Below are 19,917 nucleotides of genomic sequence, written 5' to 3' on the forward strand. Positions count from 1 at the left end.
ATGAGACTGTCCCTCTGCTTTTGGGCCCATTGCCAAGTCCAGGTTGTCACCTGTGCTTCTGATCCATCAGTAATAGGTCAGGGCTTCCCATGACCACCTCCCCAGGTTTGACTCAGTTACTAGAGTGGCTCACAGAACTCAGGGAAACATTATATCTTACTAGATTAGCAGTTTATTAGAAAAGAACATACATCAGGAACAGCCAGAGGGAAGAGGCCCCTAGGCCAAAGTGCAGGGCACGGAGCGTGGAGCTCCCACTCCCTCTGCAGATGCCCCGCTCTGCCGGCAGCTCCACAGCTCACCAGCCCCAAGCTCAGCGGATCTCACTGAAGTCTTTATACAGCTTAACCTGCAGCTCTCCTTTATCTCCTCAGAGCTCGTGGGAGTTACTGAGGGGCCCACCTGGTGAGCACACCGTCTTTTTGGTGACCAGCATCAACTCAGGTGTGTTCAAAAGGGACACTGTTGAGTGACACCATCATTCAGGAAACTGCAAGGGTCTGAGGAACTCTCTGCCAGGAACCAGGGACAAAGGCCACTATTTACTGTACCTCGCACGTGCAGCTGGCCCCATGTGCAGCCTTCAGTGACCCCTCATCGCCCCTGGAAAAAGGTCCCTTCTGTGGACCCTACCCTCTTCTACCGTGCTCTCAATTCCTCCCCAAGGAATCTGTGAGCTGCTCCCTCAGCCTGGACCCTGGACTCACAGGAAGACAGACTCTGGGCCATGAAGCCAGGCCTCCCGGGCTCAATGCCCAGCTCTGCAGCCTTCTGGCTGGGGGACTCCAACTAGTAACTTGCCATTTCTGGCCCAATTTGTCACCTGTGAGCCTGGGGCACCTGCCTCATGGGGGGACAGGGTGGGCCTGGAGTGTTACTTCCGTCAGGTCACCCCCCCACCCCAGGAAGCCGCCTCTGATCGTCCTGACCAACCTCCCACCCCACCCCAGGCTCCACTGGTCCCATTTTGTTGTGCGTAAGTGCCTGGCCAGATGTCCGTGGGTTCCTTGGGCCCAGCACTGCCCTGGTTTCACCCCGAATGCGTGTCACGTGGACAAGATGGGACAGTTTGGACTAACCAAACCCCATCTCCAAAGGCCCGCTGGGCCACCTCCGAATGTCTCTGTCTCCTCCTCTCCCTCACTGAGCCCCTGGGCCTGACCCAGAACCCAGGAAATCACAGGGAGGCAGGAGTTTGCATCGGCTGCTTTATTTAAGGGCTTGTGGCTGACAGCTAGCCCCGACCCAGCCCCTTCTCAGCTACAAAAGCAACTGAACATGAAAAGGGGCTGTTCTGCCAGGGCCTGGCCAAGGGGGCTACGGGACCGTGGCTCTCAGTCTCAGGCCACAGGCCTTGGAAGGCAGGGAAGGAGGGAGGGCAGTCCAGTTCAAACGGGCAAGGTGCTGGTGAAGTGGCTGAGGAGGCCGGAGGGTCCCGAGGCAGCAGGGTCCCGAGGCAGCCTCTGCTGGCCTTGCCCTTGCCCAGGAGGTCAGGACACCGGTTCCAGGCAGGAGCAATCAAGTTCAAGGCTTTCAGAGCCCAGTGATGCACTTCAGACCCCCAGGGGGCCCAACAACCCCACCTCACCTCCAGTCCCTGCCCACAAGCACACCGCCAAGGTCACACTTACAACCGCACTCACTCACAGCCACACACACTCCATATACGCAGAGGGCTGGGAAGGCCCTGGACCCACACCCTGGACCCTGGAATGTCTCTGGACTGGCAGCCAAAGGGGCAGGTCCATGGCAGGCGGCGCTGCCAGAGGAGCGGGTCCTCTGCGTCGCTACTGATTGGCTGCCTCACAGGCATCTATCCAATCGCTGTACACGTCCACTGGTTCTGACAAGTCTAGGCCGCTGAAGTCAAGGACGACCGGTGGCACTGGGCCCCTTCCCCCGTATACACCTCTCACTGGTATCAGCCAGGTCCCCGCCCTGCACCCTATGGAAACCAGCAGGTGGCTCCTCTTCCCCTGGGGCAGCCACAGCCCTGCACTGCGGCAAAGAGCAGGGCCAGATGAGCAGAGACTTGAGTCCGGTCCCTCTGCTCCTGGCCAGGTGCCCTGGGGCAGCCCACCCGGGGCAGGGGAGCCCTGACTGCCCCCAACCCTTCCCACCCGACCCCACCTTCCAGGAAAAGCCTGGTTTCCCAAGGATACATGTGATGGGCGTCTGGAATTCCTCTAGGCACACGGTACAAGAGATGACTCCAGTGTTGCGGGCACGATCCCTGGAAGAGGAGGAGGGGGAGGGACTGGTGAGTAAAGGAGCCTGTGTCTCTCGGTGATGATCCCCCCACCTGGGAAGGCCTGGGGCAGAGGTGGGAGCAGGGAAGCCGCCGCCCGACTTTGGGAGGAGGGAGGAGGCCGGGGCCCCCACTCACATTTTTACGTCACAAGACTTCTCGTGGTTGCAGAAGGGGCAGGTGAACTGGGTCTCTAGGGTGCCGGTCATCTTCTTTTTGGGGGGTGGCTTCCGTTTTGACTTTCTGCGCCCCATGTCTGAAGGACGGCAAACCTGGGGGGGGGGCGGTGGGAGCGGAAGTCAACAACTCGGGGGATCCACAGAGCCCTCCAGCTTGATGCTCTAGGAGGCAGGCTGGGAAGGCGGCCTGGCTGGCACCTCAGGCCCTGCCCCTGAGGGAGAAGGCGCCCAGTCCCCAGGCAGGTGGACAGTCCGGGCACACTCTGGGCAGGGGGCATGGCAGCAGGCTCTGGCATCAATCAGGAAGCCTGAGTTCTTTTTTTTTTTTTTTTTTAATTTTTAAATTTTTAATTTATTTGACATAGAGATCACAAGTAGGCAGAGAGGCAGGCAGAGAGAGAGAGAGAGAGGAGGAAGCAGGCTCCCTACCGAGCAGAGAACCCGATTTGGGACTCAATCCCAGGACCCTGAGATCCTGACCGGAGCTGAATGCAGAGGCTTAACCCACTGAGCCACCCAGGCACCCAGGAAGCCTGGGTGACCCCAGGCTGGTGACTTAAATTCTCTGTGCCTCAGTTTCCTGTCAGTAAAACAGAGATGAAGCTGCTATTTCAGAGGGGTCTTGTGGAGCTGCTACGACACATGATACGTGAAGTAAGTACAGGGCCTGGCCCGTCCATCACTGGCGCCCACAAAAGACGCCACTGTTCCTGGTGAGGACGACACAAGGGACTCCAGCCGACCAGCTGCACAGGGCTGGGCAGGGCCTAGGCACTCAGAAGCCGATGATTTTAGGAGCAGCTGCTCCTCTCGTCAAAGGGACATGCAAGGAAGGAACGACACTCAAGGCATTTGACAGATTCTCGGGGTGAACCTCCTGGGCCGCTCTCCACAGATAAAGGACTGGTGGGCAGAAGAGATGGGAGAAGCATCAAGTCTACAGAAATGCCACATACCAAGTCTGAGGACAGGTGCCTGAGGCCAACATTTGGGGACTACACAGGTGGGGTGAGGAGCAGGGTAAGGAGGGAGGAGGGGCAGGTGGGGGGGTTTGGACGGAACCTGGGGGCAGTGAGGAGAGGAAGGATGAAATCTCTCTCTTTTTTTTCTTTAATAAAAGATTTTCTTTATTTGACAGACAGAGAGAGAGAGAGAGAGAGATCACAAGTAGGCAGAGAGGCAGGCCGTAGGGAGGGGAAGCAGGCTCCCCGCTGAGCAGAGAGCCCGATGCGGGGCTCGATCCCAGGACCCTGAGACCATGACCCGACCTGAAGGCAGAGGCCTAACCCACTGAGCCGCCCAGGTGCCCCCGAAATCTCTGCCTTTCTAAGGCATCATGGAGAACCGGGCAGAGGTCTGGATGCAGCCGGAACCAGGGCTGGGCTGTTCAGCGAGGAGGGACCGCAGTGGCTCAGAGTCTGAGATGCGTCAGCTGAGTGGGTGTGGCGAGAGGAGGGGTCCAGGATGACTCCCACAATGGTGGCGGATGGAGAAGGTGAGTGGGAGAGAAGGTGGCATCGTTCTCTGATGTCTAACACCCAGGAAGAACAACACACCTTGGAATGTGCAAGAACAGACATCTTGGAAGCAGGGGGGATCACAGCACATCTCCCATGCCAGACACTGTGCTCAGGGCTCCATGATCCCCGGACCTGGGAGTGCCTTCCCAAAGCACTCTCCCCCCTTGCTGCTGCCCCTCTCCCCAGTCCGTGTGGCTTTAACTATTCCACACTGACTCGAGAGGCCAGAAGCCTGCCACAATCAACAGAAAAATAAATTTCACTCATATTTAGCGATCGCTCTCTACATCCCATCCTCATTCTTGACCTGGGGTGTTCCCAATTCTCAGAGTGTCCAGAAGTAGTCACACAGAATACCCACAAGCCCCAGGAACCCCCCCATTCTGCCTCCCCTCCTTTGCTCTGAATCCCGCCAACGCTGTCTCTCTCCTCTAGCTCATTAACAAACACAGTTATTATATACATCCTTAAAAACCACCACCTCATGGGGCACCTGGCTGGCTCAGTGGGTTGAGTGTCTAACTCCTGATTTCCGCTCAGGTTATGAACTCAGGGTCACGGGATCGAGTCCCGCGTAGGACTCCCTGCTCAGCACACAGTCTGCTTGAGATTCTCTCTCTCTCCCTCTGCCCCTGCCATAGCTCACCAGCTGGAGCGCTCTTTCTAAACAAAAAGACAACCACCTCTTCACTCTCTGGGCTTTTCTAGAAGAGCTGTCTGCACTCACTGTCTGCATTCGTTTCCTCCCACTCTCCCCCTACCTCCCCACCGTTCTGCTCATCCCCGCCTCAGGGCACTGAACACTGTTGGTCCCTCTTCCCACCCTTCCCCCTGCGGTTCTCAGAACTCACTGATGGCTCCTTTCGGTTTCTGCTGCTGCTGCTCCCCCCAGCCCCAACGTCTCTAATGGTACATGAGCCCCCAAGGTCAATCTTTGGGGGTCTACTTCATTTGCATTCACCTCCGTGGAGATCTCGCCCCACCTCAGGGCTTCAAATGCCTCCTCTATACTGATGCCTCCTGATCTCACCATCCTCAGTGTCTCCTCTCAGCCGCAGACTGGCTTGTTTAACTGCCTCGGCTACACCTTCACCTGATGCTAAGACACATTTAAACATAACTCAGCAGCTTGGTTTTTGTTTGTTTGTTTTGTTTTAATTTATTTGACAGAGATCACAAGTAGGCAGAGAGGCAGGTGGTGGCGGCGCGGGGGGAGCAGGCTCCCTGCCGAGCAGAGAGCTGGATGTGGGGCTCGATTCCAGGACCCTGAGACGAGGACCTAAGCAGAAGGCAGAGGATTAACCCACTAAGCCACCCAGGCACCCCAGCAGCTTGGTTTTGGGATGCTCTTCTGGTCTTCCCCATCTCAGCAGACAGCAAATCCATCTATCCAAAAAAACTTGGACTCACCCTTGATTCCTTTCTCTCCCTCTCACACCCGTTATCTCATCGTGATCTTACCGCTCTACCTCTAAAAGAAATCCAGAATCTGCCCACTTCTCGCCAAGACCAAGGTCTGGGTCCAGAGTCCCTGTCATGCTCACACAGCCTCCTCACTGGTCTCCCTGCATCTCTTTCCCCGCCCACCTCCCTCCAAATGCAAATTATGTGGCGGTGGGGATTTCTGTCTTTTCTTTGTATCCCCAGAGCCTGGAACTGCTGGCACACAACCAATGTTTACGGAATAAATGAATGAATGAACCGATGCCAGGCCCTTTGCTAACCACAGCAAGGCTGCATTCGAGGCAGACAAGGTGCATGCTCTCACGGAACCTCTATTCTAGTAGAAGATGATAGACCCTCAACAACGTCGTGAGAAAAATTATTTCCAACATCAGTAAGTGCTATGAGATTAATCAATCAGGGCTAAGTGAATACCTCCGGAATGGGGCTACTTCAGGTAAGAGTGGGGTGGCAAGGACCCTCTGGGTAAAAGTCACTTAAGCGGAGGCCTGAATGATGAGACAGAGCAACCACGTGAAACAGTCCAACCTGATGGAACAGCAATTGCAAGGGCTGAGGTAGAAGCAGCTTTTCCCCCGCCCTTTTCCCAGAAAGGGAAAGATTGGTACAGCAGAAGCTCAGTGAGCAATGGGAAAGGGTACGAGATGGGGCAGCCGAGGAATGCAGCCAGACCTCAAAGGTGTGGCCATTTCTACTGACCCATGTCTCTCCACTGCTAGGGGCAGTGTTTTGTTTTCCCAAAGCGGGTCGCGGGTACCATCTGTAACAGAATCACCTGGCGGGGGAGATGGGGGTGGTGGTGGATATTTCCGAGCCTCATCTCAGATCTGCCCCCAATGGAACAGCGTGGGAGGCACGATTTGCCCACCGCTGAATCCCCAGCACGGGTAGTGCCTGGTATGCATTAAGCGTTCAATAACTACTTGTTGAATGAATAAGTCTCTTGAATCAGAAGGTACGGATGCACCCCAGAATCTCCTTTTACCCAGCATCTGCAGCATCCCCAACCCCACAGCGAAAAAGGGGTCTGGCCTGTACACAAAGCTCCAGGGGCCTTAGCCTGCCCTGTGGCGACCTAAGTCCAAGCGCGCCAAGGGGGCCCGGAAAAGGAATCGGTCCTCAACCCTGCCGTTACTCACGAGGCGGCGGGTGAGCGGTCCGTCCAAGCTCACCGAGGTTTCGGTGACGTCTCCCGCCGGCCGCCAGTGGGAGCCCGGCCACCGTGCAGCCGCGCTTAGCGAGCTGGGGTCCGAGGGAGCCAAGCTCCCCGGCAGGCCCCCCCCCCCCCCCCAAGCCCCAGGTCCTCGACGCCTCCTCTGGGACCCCCTGAGCGTCCCCAAGCGGAAGATCGCCCAGTCACGCCAAGCCCAACGCCCGCCGGTGCGAACAGTCACCTACACTCTTCTCCCCTCGTTGCGACGGCTCGTTCACCGGGAGACAGTGACTTCCGTCTCCCGCCGGAAGCGGAAACCCTTCTCCTCTTCTTACCCGCGACGAGGACCGCCCCGCGGGCAGGCCCCGCCTCCTCCAGTGCACACGCGTACTCGCGTACCGGGCCCGGACGGCAGGGTCGCAGTGCGCCTGCGCGGAGGCGCGTGCGCCTCGGTATGTGGTACTGCGCCGCATCCCTTCTGCTGAGTTCTCAGGAGGGTAGATAACCGAGTTTCGGGAGCGGCGGTGGCTGAGTTTCCAGCGAGGGAAAGGCTGACTTGCCCTTGGCCGCAGCATCTTCACTTGTCTTTTCTCCTAGTTCAAGCCCCAGCCCCTCGCAGCCCACCAGGGTCTCCCCAACGGCGGACACATTCAAACATCTCAGGGCTAAGGAATTGCAGATACCATTACGGCGGAGTCGGTGACGGGGGAGCTTGTCGGACTGTCTTCTCAAACTTTAGTAAGAGCCTGCGGATCTTCTTAAAGTTCAGGTCTGATTCTTTAGGTCAAGTGTGCGGTCTAAAAGTCTGCATTTCCGATTAGCTCGCCCGTGACGTCCATGCTGCTAGTCCACGCACCACGCTGGGTGCTGAAGTTGTAAGAAAAGACTGGATAGGCATATATGGACCAGACCACGTGGAGTGTTGTGGGCCATGTTAGGGACCGCTTTGGAGTTGGAGGTAGAAGGAATAAGGCTTTACGAATCCCACAACTTAGGGAAGAGGCTGGACATAAAGAATCAATTACTACACTCTTCAGGGTAGTACTGCACTGCCGCAGAGGAGAATGTGTGGCTCTCAAAGCATATGATGGCGGTGGGGACTGCCAAGCCAGCCTGAGAGCTTAGGGAAGGCTTCTCTGGGAGGCTGACGCTCAGGTTGAAATCGAAGGCTGGGCCGGAGTTACACAGAAACATGAAATTTCTGGAGTGAAGGAAAGAAAGGAATCAAAGGTGAAAGCCACTGTCTGGAGGCCCTGGGTGCTGCCTCTCAGGGAGATGATTTGGAGGAGAAATCAAGCGTATTCTAGCCATGATTTTTGAGACAAGCAAAAAGAGGTATGGGACAGGCCATTGGAAGTGGAGTCTGGGGCTCAGAGGAAGGATCTGGATGTGATTTTGAGAGCCACTCACCTATAGAGGTGATCTGAAGCCTTGGAGCCTGAGGAAGTCATCTGGTTTCAGGGTGAGGGGCAAAGTATGGCTAAAGAAGAGGGCTAAGAAGGAGACTAGGGGCACCCCATCCTTGGATGTTAGGAAAAGGTGTCAGCAAGAGACAGAACAGACTGATGAGGTAGGGCGGGGAGAGGTAGGTGTCCTTTTCCAGCAGCCTCCAGAAAAAGGTATTTCAAAACAGGGAGAGTTGGTTAGCTGTCTCACATGTGGTTGAGACATTCACTGAGATGAGGAAAGAGAATTGACTCTTCTGACTCTGCAAGTATTTTGGTCTCTGGTGACCTTGATAAGAGCTGTTTTCATTAGAGCGTTCAGGAAAATAATTTGTATTGAGAGGTATTTTAAGTTGAGCTATCTTCAAGGTAACCCCTAGGGGGCAGTATTAGCCTTGGAACTGACTTAGCGACCTTTTTCAGTGCGGATACAAACTTGTATACGCTGTGGATGGGATCCCACTGTATGTTACCTTGAAATTTGCTATTACCCTGAATAGTCAAAACACATCCGAGTAGCTTTTGTTTTTAGTAGCTACACAATTCGTATTGCAACTCAGCCATAGTATATATGGACGATCCCTTATATGCTCATGATTGGCGGGTTTGTTAGTTTCTTTTCTTTCTCCTTCTATTTTCTATTTCTGTCTTTCTCACTTTCTCCTACCTTCCTTCCTACCCAGCTTTATTGAGATAATAAGTGACAGAAAATAAGTCTCAGGTAAAGTACAAAATTTCACGTTTTGACATAAGTGTCCACCCATGAAACCATCACCACAATTAAGATAGTGAATGTATCCGTCACTCCCAAAAGGTGTCTTTTTAAAAATGTTTTAAGATTTTATTTATTTAGGGGCACCTGGGTGGCTCATTTGGTTTAGTGGATGCCTTCGGCTCAGGCCATGATCTCAGGGTTCAAGTCATGATCTCAGGGTCCTGCGATCAAGCCTCATATTGAGATCCCTACTCAGTGGGGAGATTGCTTCTCCGTTTTTCCCTCTGCCTGCTGCTCTGCCTTGTTGTGCTCTCTCTCAATCTCTCTATCAAATAAATAAATAAAATCTTAAAAAAAAAAAAGAAAAAAGACCAAACTCCTAGCATGGCCCATAGGGTCCTGCATGGCCTGGCCCTTCCTATTAAAGAAAAAAAAAAAAAAGATTTTATTTATTTGAGAGACAGAGACAGAGCATGAGGAGGGAGGAGGAGCAGAGTGAGAGAGAGAGAGAGCAAGAGGGAGAAGCAGACTCCCTGCTGAGCAGAAAGCCCAGTGACAACATAGGGTTTGATCTCAGGACCCTGAGATCACAACTTGAACCCTGAGATCATGACCTGAGCCAAAAGCAGAGGCTTCTCCGACTGAGCCACTCAGACGCTCCAGCAACCCCCAAAAGTTTCTTTATGTTTCTTTGTAGTCAGTTCGTGCCCTTGCCCCTGCCGCTGCCCCCAGCCCCTGGCACCAACTGATCTGTTTTTAGATCCTATAGCCCTTATATTTTTTCAGAAAGTCCTATGGACAGAATCATAGGTTATGTACAGTCTTTTGACTTTAGCTTCTCTAGCTCAGCTCACTCAGTTTGAGACTTGTCTGTGTTGTGTCTATCAGTTGTTTCCTTCATTCTGTCACTAAGTTGTATCCCATTGTGTGGATGGACCACAGATTGTTTATCTTCGCCCCTGTTGATGGCCGTGTGGGTTGTTTCCAGTTTGGGGCAGGTTATGAGTAGAGCTACTCGCAACCGTCTCATTATTATCTTTGTGTGGATGTACTTTTTCTTCTATTGTGTCTTCTTTCTTTCTTTGATTTTATTTATTTATTTGACACAGAGAGAGAGAACACAAGCAGGGCCAGTGGGAGAGGGAGAAGCAGGCTCCCCGCTGAGGAAGGAGCCTGAGCGGGGCTCGATCCCAGGACCCTGGGATCAGGACCTGAGTCAAAGGCAGATGCTTAACCAACTGAACCACCCAGGGGCCCCTGTGTTTTTTTTCTATACTAAAATATGTGATCCCTCCGGGTTTTAATTTTTGTCTCTTGTCTGAAGTAGGGCTTAGGCTCTGTCTTCTGGGAAAATTGACGAGGCAAATAACACCTTTCTGCGAAGTTACAGCACTGCCTTCAACCTGCGTCACGTTCTCATGTGTTCTTGAATTTGTTTCTGGATTTCCTCTGGATGTTTTCTCTGATCTGATGTCACATTGTTTTGATGACAGTGCATTTCGTAAGGCAGGTCTCTTACCTTCTTATTTCCGATTCTTGGCCTGCGAGGTTGTGGAGGGTATACACTGACCTCCACGACCAGCTGCTGGCCTCAAGAGAACGCTACTGCCTCTCCTGGCCCTGGTGTGAGGAGCAGAGTTGGGGAGATAATAATATCCATGGTGATAGTGGTCGGATCACTAGAGGTTGCCTGTGGAGAGTGAGAGGAGGTGAGAGCCTGTGAGTGGCCTTGAGGAGCTCTGCCATCGTGTGACAGACGTTTAGAAGGCTTCTTTCTAACAGTGGCTGCATGCTAACTGGCATTCACCCCGGAGCAGGATGGAAGCCTTCCGAGGGCGAGGGTCTGCCTTGCCTTATTCTTTTTGGCTTTTCTTGGGTCTGCAGCTGCCTGACACAAGGGTAGGTGCTTGGCAGCAGTACTTGGTCGTTGCGGAGAAGGGGGCCTGGCTGACCATCCCGCTCCCTGCCCCTCATTCCCTGTGTCAGCTTGGATGTGTCACTTCTCCTTTCCACGTGCTGGGCCTGTGAACAGGGACATTGGGCTAATTCCACGCTCTGGGCCCTGTGAACAGGGACATTGGGCTGACTTCTGATTCAGATCCCTGCCTGCCTGGAGCCTCTGAGTCAGTGGGAAGAGGCTGGGTAGCTGTGAACCGCCTGGACAGTTGTGGTTAAGATTAAGGGTCTGCCACTTCCTGGGCTTGACCTTGGGCACATCACTTAATCTGTCAAGCTTCTCGAATATCCTCAGAGAAGCAAGGATGACTCTGGCCCTGGCCTCATGGGTCGGGACTAGAAGTGTTGGTGTTTTGTTGTTGTTGTTGTGTTTTTTTTTGTTTTTTTTTTTTTTAAGATTTTATTTATTTATTTGACAGACAGAGATCACAAGCAGGAAGAGAGGCAGGCAGAGAGCGAGGAGGAAGCAGGCTTCCTGCAGAGCAGAGAGCCTGATGTGGGGCTCGATCATAACCTGATCCGAAAGCAGAGGCTTTAATCCACTGAGCCACCCAGGTGCCCCTTTGTTGTTTTGTGCATAGAGCTTGGCAGGCAGGTAAACGTCAGCTGGAAGGAACCCAGGGCTAGCATTTTGGTGAGAGGGCTTTGCTTCATGTCCACAGGAACCCGCCTGTCTATAACAAATGTAACAAGATCGACTTCTATTAAGTAGCAAATGAAAGGTGCCTCTTTCAGCCTGTTCTCTCCCTAGAAGTAACTCAGTTGCATTTTGTCCAGGGTGTTATTTCATTTCTCTTGGTGGGGCTGACAGTTGGAGCCCCACAGATGGGTCCCTGCCCTGTGGCAGCTGAAGTGACAGTTGAGGGCGGGCCAAGGGAGCAGCGTCTGTGACGGGCCTCTCCCTGGCTGGTTCAGGCAGTGTGTGGGTGGGTGTTACTCAACTCCCCCCCACCCCACCCCCGCAACCCCCTGGGGGAACTAGACTTCTCTGCAGTTTTCGACTTAGGATGTCCAATGTCCATTCTGCTTTCGACATTTTATTGTAAGAAACGGGGCCTGACATAGTTCTGCTTCTGGAAGTTTTGCTATGTACCTACTTGCACAGATATACAAAGGCACACGGCTCCAAGGGTATCCCCTGCAGATGTGTGTTTTGTTTTTGTTTTTGTTTTGTTTTTTTAAGATTTTATTTATTTATTTGAGAGAGTGAGAGAGAGATTGAGAGAACAAGTGGGAGGAGGGGCAGAGGGAGAAGCTGGCTCCCTGCAGAGCGGGGAGCCCAATGTGGAACTTCATCCCAGGGTCCTGGGATCATGACCTGAGCCAAAGGCGGGGCTCGATCCCAGGACCTGAAGACCATGCTGTGAGCTGAAGGCAGACCCTTAACCAACTGAGCCACCCAGGCACCCTGAAGCTGTGCTGGAAAGAGGGAAGGATTGGGAAAGATTTCGCCAGACCCCAGCCAGGAGCCAAGCTCCATGGCCATTATAAAGAAGGGCGGTCCTACTTGTGGGAACGTACCCAAGTTATCCTACAAACATATTTGTACACGTAGGTAATGAACGCATAGAGGCATTTCCTGCAGCAATGTTTGAGGATAGCAAAATTATTGGAAGCAATTCAGACAATCCTCAGTAGGTAGCTGGCTAGTTAGATAGACAGCGGGACCAGGCGGGGCCTTTGTAGCTGGGGCAAGAGCCAGAAGCTCACCTGAGAGCTGATGGGCAGATCTCCAGGTGTAACAGGGCAGCAACAGCCAAGTGCAAAGTGAACCTTTGGGGCTGTGGGAAATGCTTCTACCTTGGTGGTGCGTTTGTGGCTATGTGCCTGTGTTAGAACTCAAGGAACTGCACCCTTTAAATGTGTCAATGTGTCAATGACACGGCCATACCACAGGTTTGAAAACAAATAAGCAAGGCGCAGATCCATGGGAGAGGGGGAGAAAACAAGGTCACGTAGAAACCCTGGAAGGAAACAAGGCATTTACAAAGAGGTTTTTTTTTTTTTTCCTTCCAAGAGAAGGGGACGGAAGAACAGGGAGGGGAGCAGATAGTTCATTTTTCTTTTTTCTTTTTTTCTTAAGATTTTTTTTTTTTTTTTATTTGACAGAGAGAGAGAGAGAGATCACAAGCAGGCAGAGAGGCAGGCAGAGAGAGAGGGGGAAGCAGGCTCCCTGCCGAGCAGAGAGCCCGACGCAGGACTCGATCCCAGGACCCTGAGATCAAGACCCGAGCCGAAGGCAGAGGCTTAACCCACTGAGCCACTCAGGTAACCCCGATAGTTCATTTTTCTAAAAACCTTAGATTTTTTTTTTTATTCCCATGATGGCATTACCAATTCCACACAGAGATGAGCGAAAGGGAATGTTCTGTTATGGACAGTCACGTTGTCGTGAGCAGGAGCGTGCGTCCAACTCTGTTGTTCTGTCGTGTTGTCTTATGCAGGAGGAAGGCTTGCCTGGCATGGCAACCCTGCTTTCTGTTTGGTCTTTCCTTAAAATCTCATCCATGCCTCAGGCCAGCTGAGAGCTGGAGGCCCAGAGCAGCGAGGGGGAGGGTCCCCAACCCTCTGGGACCCAGGTGATGGGACATGCCAGCGAAGGGAGGAAAGAGATGCTCAGGGCATACGTTCAGCCAGTGCAACTGTTCTTTTATTGAATATTCGGCAGTGACAGAAAGATGCTCGATTCAGGAGAAGGCTTTCCCTCCCTGCCCCCCATGCCCAGAGCTTGAGTTGCACAAGCCCGGCTACAGGGGCGCAGCGCTCCAGCTGGTACACGTGTCCCTGTGTTTTCCACATACGTGGGCGTCTGTCACAAGGGCCACCAGGGACCACAGCTCCTCGTCTGTGGTTCTACCCCTGCTCCGCTGTGGCCCGGCAGGCCTGTGAGAAAGCCTGCCCATGGGCATGGGTCCCAGCAGAGCCCACCCAGCCCCTGGCAGGAAGGTTCCTCTGGCTCAGGCCTTAGGGTGGTGGACTCGTGGGCGCTCGGGCCTGGCTCGCCTTGGCAGTCTGGTCTTGAAGAGGGACTTGCCTGAGGCTTCGATGTAAGTGACACTCATCTCTTTGGGGCTGATCTCCACGTAGGCAAAGCCACCCAGCGAGTCCTCAGCCCCATAGTGGAAGCGCAGGTAGCCGTTGGGGACCTTGCGCTGATGCTTCTTCGAAGGGTCCATGAAGTTCCCGGCCCCGCTCAGCACGTAGCCCACGCCATTCTCATCCTGAAGGTACTGTGTGCGGAGGGCACCGGGTTAGTGGGGGGCCCCAGCCCCTTCGAGAGTTTGTTTGTGCCCCCCTGTCTGGAGTCCAGGGTCAGGTCTGTCCCTGACCAGAGAGTCACCCTGGGCAAGGACCAGAACCCCTTGGGGTCTCAGTTTCCTTCCCTGCGGCCATGTATCCATCCTGCTTCACAGTGGGAGAACTGAGTAAGCAATTGGCCACTGGTGGCTAGGATGCTGACTTTTAGGAAGCTTTGGGCTGTTTCCGTGGTTAGACAGCATACAGCTTGAGGGACATTTGGGAGCCCACCCCCCCAGCAGCAGAAGGATCCCATGAAGCACATTGGCTGGGCTGGGCTCCCCTTCCCGACCTCCCCTGCAGACCCTCACCTGCAGGTTGTGGTCATGGCCACACAGGTAGGCGGTGACCTTGTACGTGGCCAGCAGAGGCATCAGATGCTTGACCAGGCAGCGGGTGGGCCCGTGCTCAGCGATGGACCACACGGGGTAGTGGCCGGCCACCAGCACGTAGTCCTCCTTGGCCGCTGCCAGCTGCTTCTTGAGCCAGGCCAGCTGTGTGCGGGCCAGCGCCGGGTCCCGGGGCCTCTCGGGCTGCTGGCTGAGGAAGTCGTCTGAGTTGCCACACAGCGTCACCGTGTCCAGCATGAAGATGGCCACGGACACGTTGGACCGTGGGACTTTGAAGCGCAGACGGTAGTAAGGACTGGGGAAGTTCCTGCGGGGGAGGCGGAGGCAGGGGGTACGTGTCTTGAGCAGAGGAGCCCCAGGTTCAGCGCAGGCCTGGGGGCCTCTCTGTCCACTGGGGCGAGGCAGGGCAGGGGGGTGGGGCAGGCTCACCAACGCTGAGAGATCCTGGAATAGGCTATTTGTGCCGAGACGTTCCCCAAGTGGTCGTGGTTTCCAGCCAGCACGTACCAGGGCACATTGCGGAGGGAAGAGGCAGAGAACACATCCTCGAAGGTCTCCTGCAGCCCACAGAAGGGACCCCCCCCCAAACCCCACGGTCAGGCAGCTACCCAGGTGCTCCCACCAAGTTGGGGGCTGGAGACAGGGAGTGCTCTAGGTACCCACAAATGCCAGCTTCCCCCTGCCCTCTCCAGAGCCCACAGGTCAAGTGGCTTTTCCACGTGGGTCCCCCACCCCACTCTAAGTGGCACACACCTGAAACCTCTTGTCGTTGGCATCCTGCACCCCACTGAAGTAGAAATTGTCCCCCAGGGACAGGATGAAGTCTGCACCGAGAATCTGCACGGTCCTGGCAATCTCCTTGGCATTGGCCATTTCCCTGGCAGTGTGGAATGGGGCATTGGGGACTCCTCCCCAGTCACCCAGGGCCACAAAGCGCAGGACGGGATTGGCTCCATCAGCCAGGGGGAGCACCAGCCAGGCTTGCAGGATGAGCAGCACGGTCTGTGTGTCCATCTGGGAGGAGGAGAGATGAGTCCTGGGCTGAGGCACGGGCAGTGGGCCTTTGGGACCCCTGCTCAGAGAGGGGGAGACAGCTCCCTGCAGGGCTGGCCCAGGGGGAAGCCCTGGGTGTGGCCCTTGTTCCCAGGACTTCAGGCAGGAGCCCGCTGGGAGAGTCAGAGGGTAGGCGGGGTCCAGGGGCAGGGAAGGGTGGCTGTGCTGGCCCATTCTGGTCACCCTCATCCCACACCCAGCACTCACCCTGGGGGAGGCACAAGGCAGTCAGCCGGGGGCTCAGAGGCAGGTGAGCTCCTGGGCAGAACTGGTGGGTCACCGAGCCTTTATTCCCTGGGGCGGAAATGGATCATTCGTGAGGATGATGCAGTTTCTCCACAGACTGTTCCAGAAGCCCTCCCCTTGGGTCATGTGAGCTTTGGAGTTCCCCAGTGCTGGACACGGGATTCGGGTGGGGGTCTGGCCCCCGAGTGAGTGCAGCCTCTGTGTTTGCCCACATGAGCTTGTTTGTGTCATGGGCCTGAGGCTCCCCGTTATCTGTGTGTGCTGTGTCTGTGGCTGTATATCTGTGTGCCCCAGCCAGACCCATCTTGTGTGTCCATGCACTCCCAGGACATGTTTGTCTGCCTGTGTCTGGGTGTGTCTGCGCTGTTTCCTGTGTGTAGCCAAGCGTGCCTGCCTGGGTCACATGTCTGCGTGTGCCCGGGAGTCCTTTGTCCCTGTAGATGTGCACAGAGAGCCTGGCAAGGCCCGTGTGGCATGTGGGTGACCTTTGCCTGGGATCTAAAGTGGAACTGCGTGGGCCATCGATTTGTGACTCTGCACTGTGGACTGACTTGTGTTGTGGGTCTATGTTGTGTCTCACATGAGTTGTGTGTTTGACAACATCTGGGTTTGAGTCCCAGGGTCACCTCCCTCCCCCAAACACCAGGGTCTCCCTTTTCCAGGAAGTCCTGCCCACATCTTCCCCTCCTCCCCACCCCCCATTCCCCACAGGAGGAACCCAGGCGGGGGCAGCTGGTGACACACCACGTGACCACCGATTTTTGACCCTCACACACTCAGCAGCTGCTTGCAGGCCTCCCAGTGCCGGCTGCCCAGAGAGTAGGCAGGTGGGTGCTTGGGCAGTGCCCCCCCCACCTCCCTGCCCCGGTGCCCTGTCTGACCTGCCCCTCACCTCCCTGCCTTCCTCCTTCCGCTCTGACTTGTCCCCTGCACACTCACGATGGGCCAATTGTGGGGGGGCCCTCTTTTCACGCGGAGGTCACCGGCTCAGGGAGGTGAGGTGACCTGCCCCAGGTCAGCCAGCAGAGGCCGGCTGTTTGTGCCTCCCGCCCCCGCAGAGCCCGGACAAACAGGAAGTGGGTCACCCGGGCAGGCGGAGCACCCCCGCCCCCCCGGGCCCCAGCGGCATTCACACCCGTGGGGCCGTCTCACCTACCATCTGCGGCCGGAGTAGCAGTGGGCCTGGCGGCAGGGGTGCGGGGCGCTCGCGGTGGCTTGCAGGAGGCCGTGCCTTCCCGCCAGGTCCGCGGGCCCTGGGCAGGCCCAGGTGATCCCCCGCGGGGAGGGCAGGCGCCTGGGCCTCTGGCCCCGGGCCGCCGCGCCTCCGAATCCGGCTGAGCCACCCAGCGCCGCCACGCCTCCTCTGGGGCGCAGGCGGCACATCTATAGAATGGGGGTCAGCACCCCAGGGGGAGGCGCAGACCCGCCGACTGGGCTACAACTGGGGCCAGCGACGGGGCTTAGACACCGGAGTTCCTCCCTCTGCCCCCACGCAGGCCGAGTCGCTCCCCCTTCCTTCACACCTGGGGCGCCCACAGCCCGCGATGGCTTGGTAGGGCCTCACTCTGGGCCACCCTCTAGTGAGGAAGTATGTTGTCTTCAACCTCAGCTTCCTCGCCTTTAAAATGGGTGTGACGGCAGACAAGTCAAATCTTCCCTAGAAAGAATTCCAAGTAAGTGTTAAGTGGAAAGGGCCCTTCCAGGAGCTGGAGTTAACCCTTCCAGCCTCCTTTTGAGTGTGGTCTAGAGTCAAAGGAGTTAGTGACTTTCATCCAAAGAATAAAGTATGGGAAAGCAGAAGGCAGGAACCTTCCCAGGGGAGACACCTGGCAGACACCCTCTTAACCAAACGGTCCAGGCTAACAGCCCTGGGGATAGGTCTCACTGACATCATGTCCTGAGAAGGACACCTTGCCTCTGTGGGTTTCTTCCCAGGAACCTGTAACCACAAGTGGAGGGTGAGAAAAATAACACCCAGCAAACACCCAAATTGAGTGATATTCTACAGAATACCTGACCTGTATTTGCAAAAATGCACCAGTCCTGGAGAAGAAAAGTTAGAGGAGTGGCCACAGATTGCAGCAGATCAAGGAGACATGAAGGACAAATTGAAATGTGGGATCCTGGACCAAAAAAGGGCCAATTGTGGAAAAACTGGTAACATCCAAATAAAGCCTGAATTTCGGTGGAGTACCCTGCACCACCTTTTGCCACTTTTCTGGAAATCTAAAAATATCCTAAAATTTAAAAAAAAAAAAAAAGTTTTCTTTTAAAAAGGGGACTGGTCCAAGAAACCTAAAATTTTATTCAACACGTATTGAACACCCACTGTATGCCCAGTACTGGCTGACCCAGCAGTGAACAAGACAGACAGGAAAACCTGCTCTGTTGGGGCAGGGAAATTTATACTCTAGCTGTTAATTACTTTCCTTTCTTTGGGGATAGGGTGGGGCATTCTCTTTCCATTTTATATTTTATGTGCTGTTTGGATTTTGGCTTGAAAAGTATTGTTAGTCATTTTGCTAGACGTCCTCTTGACATATCTATATGTTAAAATGTAAACCCAGGAAACAAAGATCTCATTTCAGATTCAGGGCAATGGGTGTTTTCTGGGGAGATGGGCTGGGGACAAGGGGGCTGGGAAGGGGGCTTCTATTTCTCCTTACTGTTTCCATTCACACACCCACACAATACCTGAAGCATTTAGGACTAAGTGTTAATATTTGCTTCTTTATGTGGAGGGTATTGGGGTATTTTAGGGATTATCTTCTTTGCTTCCTGTGTTTTTTTATTTTTTATTTTTGAGATCCCACAAGATTATATGTATTATCTTTTTTAGTACATAGTCTTCATAAAAAGGTTAGAAAATACTGAAAAACAGAAAGAAAACCATTACACTTACCTGTCATACTCCTGCCCAGAGAGTCACTATCCATTAATTTCGTTTTCCTGTCAATTATTCTATGCCTACATTTGTCTTCAAAAAAGTGGGAAACAGTATTACATACTATTTTATAGCTTTTCCAAGTGTTAACATTTTCTATATATTTTTTAAAATGAAAAAGTGCAGGGGCACCTGGGTGGCCCAGTTGGTTGAGTCTGACCCTCAGTTTTGGGTCAGGTCCTGATCTCAAGGTTGGGAGATCAATCTCCATGTCAGGCTCTGTGCTGAATGGAGAATCTGCTTGAGATTCTCTCTCCTTCTCCCTCTGCCCCTCCCATGTCTCTCTCTCATATAGATAAATCTTAAAAAAAAAAAGAAAGAAAGAAAGAAAGAAAGAAAGAAAGAAAGAAAAAGTGCAAAAGCATGGGCACATGATCAAAATAAACCAGACTTTGTGTTGAGCATGTATGGAAACCTGTGGATTCCTGGCTTTATCTCTCTGGTCACCTCCTGGATTCTGAATAAGCTCTTATCCTTCCATTGGCCAGCAGAGCCCTGTTCTGCCCATTTTCTATGGAGGTGGATGAGGATTTGGCTCCCTCTTGCCTTGTGTCCCAACACCAACGTCAGTCCTATGGCTGAGTTCCTCCTTTGGCTTCTGAAGGTCCTGCCCTCCCCACTCCCCCCCCCCCCCCCCGCCTTGCAGTCACACTTCTGTGGCCTCTCACCCTTCCTGGAATAGAGCTGACCTCAGGGCCTTGGCTCTTGTCATTCTACTTGTCTAAAAGGCCCTTCCTTCCCCAGATACTCTGAGGCTCCTCCCCATCGTATTCAAGTTCATGTAACGTGTCAAAAATGCATCCCACCCCCACCTGACTCCCTCTTACCCTCTTCACTCTCTGGAACCCTTATCACTGGCTGACAAACCCCACAACTGCTTATCTCATTTTCTGTCTCCCCACCAGAATGATCTCTTAGGGGACACAAACTCTCTTGGCCTGGTTCACTGCTGTTTTCTTGGGCATCTGGAATCTGGAGCACAGAAGGGCCATTGCTGAGGAATTATTTGGGGAATGACGGAATAAGCAACACCCTCAGGACACACACACTCCTCCCTTCCATCTGAGTGTCCAGCCTCCTCCCCTCCTCTCCTGGCTCCATCCCTTGAGTGGGTGCCACCAGCTCCCTTATAGCTTGCTTTGGCTCTAACCTGGTTGTTGTTGTTGATGATGATGATAATATGCCCAGGACAAGACTCTTGGAGATATTTCAATGACCCCTGATTAGATTCTGCATCTCTCTTTTGTCTGGGTCACAGTGCTCAAGGAACACCAAGGACAACTAATTCCTACTTCAGGGCCTTTGCGCTTGCTGTTCCCACTACTAGGCCACTCTCCCTTATCCTCT

The 19,917-nt window shown here is 54.0% G+C and overlaps 2 protein-coding genes across 7 annotated transcripts; both read right to left on the reverse strand.

Annotated features, from left to right (window-relative positions):
- Window positions 1-1,194: 1,194 nt before the first annotated feature.
- Window positions 1,195-6,916, reverse strand: ELOF1 (elongation factor 1). Of its 3 annotated transcripts, none has more exons than XM_059389089.1 (4): window positions 6,810-6,916; window positions 2,387-2,520; window positions 2,163-2,233; window positions 1,195-1,852 (listed from the first exon to the last, which is right to left on the reverse strand). In XM_059389089.1, the coding sequence occupies exons 2-4, from the start codon at window positions 2,500-2,502 to the stop codon at window positions 1,788-1,790; spliced, it is 252 nt and encodes an 83-aa protein (XP_059245072.1). In that variant the 5' UTR covers window positions 2,503-2,520; window positions 6,810-6,916; the 3' UTR covers window positions 1,195-1,787. The 3 variants fall into 3 exon arrangements, with proteins under 3 accessions (XP_059245072.1, XP_059245073.1, XP_059245074.1); XM_059389090.1 differs by having other exon boundaries at window positions 6,806-6,867; XM_059389091.1 differs by lacking the exon at window positions 6,810-6,916 and adding an exon at window positions 6,551-6,787.
- Window positions 6,917-13,312: 6,396 nt separating this feature from the next.
- On the reverse strand, window positions 13,313-17,127 carry ACP5 (acid phosphatase 5, tartrate resistant). Of its 4 annotated transcripts, none has more exons than XM_059389092.1 (6): window positions 16,783-17,127; window positions 15,588-15,674; window positions 15,081-15,341; window positions 14,757-14,884; window positions 14,289-14,634; window positions 13,313-13,910 (listed from the first exon to the last, which is right to left on the reverse strand). In XM_059389092.1, the coding sequence occupies exons 3-6, from the start codon at window positions 15,339-15,341 to the stop codon at window positions 13,638-13,640; spliced, it is 1,008 nt and encodes a 335-aa protein (XP_059245075.1). In that variant the 5' UTR covers window positions 15,588-15,674; window positions 16,783-17,127; the 3' UTR covers window positions 13,313-13,637. The 4 variants fall into 4 exon arrangements, with proteins under 4 accessions (XP_059245075.1, XP_059245078.1, XP_059245077.1 ...); XM_059389095.1 differs by having other exon boundaries at window positions 16,779-17,127; XM_059389094.1 differs by lacking the exon at window positions 16,783-17,127 and adding an exon at window positions 16,566-16,692.
- Between the last annotated feature and the right edge of the window lie 2,790 nt (window positions 17,128-19,917).

The sequence above is a fragment of the Mustela nigripes genome, chromosome 2 (assembly GCF_022355385.1).
Source record: "Mustela nigripes isolate SB6536 chromosome 2, MUSNIG.SB6536, whole genome shotgun sequence".
Classification (NCBI taxonomy): domain Eukaryota; kingdom Metazoa; phylum Chordata; class Mammalia; order Carnivora; family Mustelidae; genus Mustela; species Mustela nigripes.